The 5,978-nt window shown below is 36.7% G+C and overlaps 1 protein-coding gene across 1 annotated transcript in view; it reads right to left on the reverse strand.

Moving 5' to 3' along the window:
- Positions 1-57: 57 nt before the first annotated feature.
- The window catches only part of slco2a1 (solute carrier organic anion transporter family, member 2A1), an 18,024-nt gene continuing 12,103 nt past the window's right edge, over positions 58-5,978 (reverse strand). The window contains exons 5-11 of the mRNA XM_025054075.1: positions 4,538-4,636; positions 4,307-4,446; positions 3,200-3,272; positions 2,911-3,075; positions 1,698-1,902; positions 992-1,136; positions 58-591 (exon numbers count right to left, since the gene is read on the reverse strand). Of these exons, the coding sequence (XP_024909843.1) occupies positions 424-591; positions 992-1,136; positions 1,698-1,902; positions 2,911-3,075; positions 3,200-3,272; positions 4,307-4,446; positions 4,538-4,636 (995 nt within the window). The 3' untranslated portion in view covers positions 58-423. The remainder of the gene's footprint in view (positions 592-991; positions 1,137-1,697; positions 1,903-2,910; positions 3,076-3,199; positions 3,273-4,306; positions 4,447-4,537; positions 4,637-5,978) is intronic.

The raw sequence follows: 5,978 nt of genomic DNA on the forward strand, positions 1-5,978 counted from the left end.
AAAAAAAACATGTTACAAAAAGGTCAATATTTTCATTTTTAGTTGGTCAACAGTTAAAGGTTAAGCCATATAATCATAAATACCAATTCAAATTAATCAGGTTAATCAATCTGTGAATATTAATGAGATGAAACATTTCAATATACTATATTTTACCACACCGTGCGTGCAATAATTCCAGTGTCTATTCACTTATCATTGTTTTAACACAGTCATCAGTCACCGTCTGACGTTGTGGATGTTGTGACTGTGTTTAAAACATTACAAAGTTCCACGAAAAAGAGATAACGATCGTGTAGTAAGATTAGGGTTTTATTAACAAAACCACAATAAAGTAGAGAAAAGATAAACGTTGGCCGACTCTGTACACAGTTATAATTGAAAACAAACATTCATATAAAAACTGACGCTTTTGGTTTGGCCTTACCTGAGAACCATAATATACAGGGGGTTATGAGTGAAACTCGCAACTAGTGAAGCCAGAGAGATGACGATTATGGCAGGGAGAAGTAAATGAGGGCAGCTGTTTGGACAGGGAGAAGGGAGGGCGTGGATCTGGCTCCCAGAAACACACTGGCAGTTCGTATACATCTGCAACACAAAAAAAAAATAAAAATAAAAATGAAATAACAGATTTATTTTCTAATAAAAAAAGATGAGAAAAAAATTCATTTGATTTACTATGTCATGATGATTGTGGCTCAGGATTTTGTGGGCATGATTTTTATAACGCCCTGGCAGTGGCATTAAGCTTTATTGATTGATTATTGGATTTTGCACAACAATGTGATTAATCACGACTAATCACAATTTAAAATATTTTTAAATATTAACATTAACATTTTTAAGACGTTGGACAGGCCTTAAATACATATATATATATAGATACATATATGTATATAAATAAATTACATATATATATATACATATATATATATACATATATATATATACATATATACACACACTGCTCCAAACTGGGAACACTTACTTGAATCCTTTGGGATTTGGGGTCTTTGGTGAAGTTGGTACAACCTGCACGACACGGTGAAATGTACTCCACGTCATCTGAACCACAAACTGGGTTGAAGGCACTAGTAGAACACGAACAGTTGGAGTAACACGATGGGAGTGACCTGCAGGGCACGGAGGTGGATACAGAGTTTCAGAGTGTCAGTAAGTAATTTAATCCTTTGTGGAGGTTTTTTTTTTTAATTAATTCCACCTAAAATTAGTAACAACTAGACACATATTGCATTTTTTTTACATACATTTTCCAAAAAACATTGAGGTTTGTGCAGTATAAACAATAAAATGTACATGAGTCTAGATTCGTTTAGTTAGTAGAAATCCTGATAAAATTGGTGACAAAACCTTTACTAAATGTCTAGTGCAGAAATAAAATTAAAATCTGACATGGGGCGGAATCCATGAACTGAAGGAGTTTCTGGTTATACAGATATATTTTTACACCAAACACTAAATCACTTACATAATTATCCTATCTCATTAATTAATTCTCTGCTTTATTTGCTTCATAATGGCAGTAAACCGAGTCTATTTTACCTGTGAAGACATTTAAGGATGTCACCTTCAAAACAGATCACCATTATTTTCTGCCATTTTCAACTAAACCGAACTTGATCCCATTACTTCCTGTAACAGACAGTTCAATCGCCGCTGCTTCTTTAACTCACCCATTTTGGTCTGTTTGGTGATGATTGACCTCTGAGACCTTCTGGGTGGGACAGCCCATGAAGAAGAGAGGGATACAGAGGGTCGTGGAGATGACCAGCATGACCACAGAGAATCGGGGTATGGTCTTCAAAGAAAGTCCCGCTCTCTTCATGATGACCCCGCCGACCAACATCCCCACAGCCACCGCTGGCAGATTCAAAGCACCTAGGAAACATTGACGGTGTCAAACTCATTTCCACCAGGGGGCCACATCAGCAACACAGTTCCCCTTGAAGGACCGGTTGTAAATGGATAGATCAGGGGTTTACAACCCCCGGTTCGCGGACCAGTACCAGTCCATAGGTTATGTGGTACCGGGCCGCAGAGGGACACAGTAAAAAATGTACTTAATTTTTACTAATTTACTTTATTCAAAGAAAATCCAGTCATATCCATTTACTTTCTTTATTTAAAGATAATTTGTCAATATTTTAAAATTATAGGTCATGGGTAAGGGCGTTACTAGCTGACCAGTCATTGGAACACAAAAGGTTGGGGACCACTGGTATAGATGTAGCTCCTCCATAACAGACTAATACATGTTTCTGCAATTGATTATTATTTATTCAAGCTACAAATATTGTTCTTTGCTGTGTAATAAAAAAAACTTTTAATTTCTTAGGTTAAGAAACCCTGCTGCATGGACTTTACTAAATGCATCTTAAGCTCCCGCGGGCCACATAAAACGGCTTGGCGGGCCACATTTTGGCCCCCGAGCCTTGAGTTTGACACATGTGGCCTAGCGTTTTTTCCAAATTAATATTAAAGATGCCCCCTGGGGTGGATGGGGGGGTTCATGATTCAAACAAGCATCTTTATTTCAGTTCATGACAGAAAGTAGCCTGGAAATTAATAGAATGTTGGAAACTCAAATAAACTGTAAATGTAAGTAAAGATGACAGCACAAACCTAATATACTCTCCGTGGAAAAAAAAACCCCAAACCCATCATGTATTGTAACTGATTCTCTTCAGAGTGTCCATTAGAGTACTTTAAAAGACTGTTTCAGATCTCCTCGGGATGGTTTATAATAACAGTACTTCACTATGGTTTGCATTATGACAAGAATTATGGGCTGCCATGTGACCTAAATCCAAGATTTAATGTGATTTATTTTGGGATATTCTTCTCCTAAATCCCCATCTTTCACATTGACCTCCTTTCACTCCTTACCTACGAGCAGGCCGCTGTCAGCCAGCGAGGCGCTGTATTGCCGCTCGAGATACTTGGGCAGGAACGTAGACAGTCCCGCGATCACCGAGGAGAAGCAGCACTGAGCCAGGACCAGCATTAGGAAGAGAGGGCTCAACAGGAGGCGCAAGAACATTCTGGGAAACACTGACGGGACATCAAATCAGAAGCAAACATGCTAATCAGTATGCTAGCCGGAATGTTGTTTTCATTTATGTGTTAGAGAAATCTATGTTATCCAATCAGTCGAATTCTGAGATGGAAAACTTACTTTGCAAGAATTCAAGTAAAGAGACGTCTGGCTTCTTGAAGTCCGCACCTGTGTCCATGTCATTTACAACCACCTGGAAAGTTCCGGAAATAAATGAGTCAAGACTTATTATATAACAGTGAAAGGCCGTGAAACGAACTATTGGGCTTGAACGAACTACTGATTTTGTTCTCTGTATATAAATATAATAAATACAATATTTTTTCAGAACTAATAAAAATTAGTTCTGAAAAAATATTGTATTTCTGTATGCAATGTAAATATACCCACACTTACATGTAAGGATTCATTTGTATTCTAGTCCAAAAGTCTTTTTATTTTTATTCATTTAATATTTTCATTAAACACATACTAATTTGTATGTATTAAATATTATATATGTAATAATATATTATAATATGTTTCAATATATAGTAATTAATATACAATTAATTATAACTAATATATTTTTTCCACACAAATTACATTTTTACAACACACTGTAGTGAATGGGTAAACTGTGATAGAATTGATCAGATTCTGTCTTAAATGCAAAGTATATATTAAAATACAACATTTACCTAGGACTGAGGTCATGTCTGTGTCACCAGGACTGCTGTCGCTTTCAAAAGGCCTTCTCGTTAATAACAGGGAATTTGACTGGGAAATCAGGTCTCATATTATTTACATATTTTTTATAGGTCAAAGATAAAACTAGAATGTGGTTCAGTAAACTGAAGAAGGAGAAAATCTCAAAAGAAATAAACTAATCTTTATCTCTTAACGGGAATGTCTACAAGGACCTCAGGTCTAAGTTTGTTATTGAGATACAGGAAATTATTTATTTTCCCGCCTTAACGTCTAAGCATAACCTCAATATACTTGTAATACTACTGGTTCCCCAGCAGATGTCGGCAAACGCTTGTATCCCAAACTTTTTTCAAGTTTATTTTTTTAAATTTATTTTATGGTCTCTATTGTTATTGAACCACGAGGATAGAACGAAACTTAGCCTCTGCTTTTAACCCATCACCATGATAAAGACAGAATCAACTAATATTAAAGCATTTAAATCCATCACTGCTTATGGATTATAAATGTACTAAACAACATCTCTGTGTTATTTACACTCTTTTCTCTTGGCATGCTGCGTGGAAAGAAGAAGTAGGGGATGGAGGTGAGGAGAAGGCAGCTGGCCGTGACGAGCAGACCAATCCACCAGGCCCCCACCCAGCGGGAGTCTCCAGGTTTCAGCTCGTGTTCGGCCCCTGCAGGAAAACCGCCGTGTGAAAACGGAGTCACTGGAAAGATCGTCAGGCGTTCAAGGTGCTAACAAGTGTGTGGCGGCCTGATGGTTACCTAGACCGATCTTGTCCACGTCCACATAGATCCGCAGGATGGCCGAACCCATCAGGAAGCCGATGGCGGGGCCGAACACTGACACTGCGAACAGGATGGCTGTGGAGGACACAGAAATATAAGACAAGGTGGAGAACAGTGATATCTGACAAAGCTTACAAAAATAATGAAGAAAAAAAAATCTTAATAATTTATTAGTGTTTTTATTGTGTTGGTTTGGTGAAAATTGACTTTGTGTTACCCCCATCTAAAAGGACAAATACTTTGGAGCAGAAAGATGGGGCGTTCGTTTGAACTAAAGATAAATGACATGTAAAAATCATGCATTAAGGCAATTTATTTTTAAATTTTCTACGCCATCTTTTGGAAAAACCAGGGTATGGCAGGGAAAAGGCAGAAGTATAATGACGATATAAATAAATTATATATTTGGCGGGCCGGATTTAAAAGCTGAACGGGCTGCATCCGGCCCCCAGACCTTAGTTTGCCCATGTCTGGTATACAAAAAAATACAAATTGACCATAGAATCACAATTTTTGGATTTGGATGTTTCTTTTTTTTTTTTGTAAAATCATCAAAAGCCAAAAGACTAGTGACTAGTGAACAGTTCAGGTGGTGCCTGGTGCCCGACCCTTGACCTCTGACTGCTGGGATTGGCTGCATTTCCTCTACCTAAAATCTTAATGGGATTAAGCGTTAAAAGAAATGTGAAGTATGTCAAAGTGAATGTGATCTGACACTGTGTGTGATTAGCTCAATAGAAGCCTGACCGAGTTCAACTTCAACAACATCCAGACATCAGTGAACTACTGACACTGTGACTTCAGGGAATTATAATGACAGTGCTATGTGGTTATGGTGGTTTGAGCTAACAGCCAAGTCCTGTTTTGGTTTGATTAGAGTAAGTGCTCTCTCTCTAATACAATTACTCTGAGTGTCCAATTACAGTCTCAACCGTCATTTATTTTATATATACATACATATATATATATATATACACATATATACATATATACATACATATATATAGATATATACATACATACATACAAATATATACATATATACTGTACATATGGTTTTTTTTTAATGTTGCAAGGGAACATTTAGATAACTAATAATTTACCAGAATTAATAGACTGATTAAATCAAGGGTGTCAAACACATTTTGGTTCAAGATACAACATAATCAGATGTCAAGCAGCAGAACAATCATAACATAATTACCTATAATTAACAAAAAGTCTGTTTTTTTTTCTTTTTGTTTTCATGGAAAAAATATATATTTAATGGACTATAATTTTTACAAAACATTTCCTGAACATGAAGTGTTTGTGTATTTTTTTTTATTTTCAAACTAATCAAACAGGCCGGATTTGGCCCGCAGGCCGTATGTTTGGCACCCCTGGTTTAAACACAGGGGTTTTGGGGCACCTGACA

This window comes from Cynoglossus semilaevis, chromosome 2 (assembly GCF_000523025.1).
Source record: "Cynoglossus semilaevis isolate Cse_v1.0 chromosome 2, Cse_v1.0, whole genome shotgun sequence".
Classification (NCBI taxonomy): Eukaryota; Metazoa; Chordata; class Actinopteri; order Pleuronectiformes; family Cynoglossidae; genus Cynoglossus; species Cynoglossus semilaevis.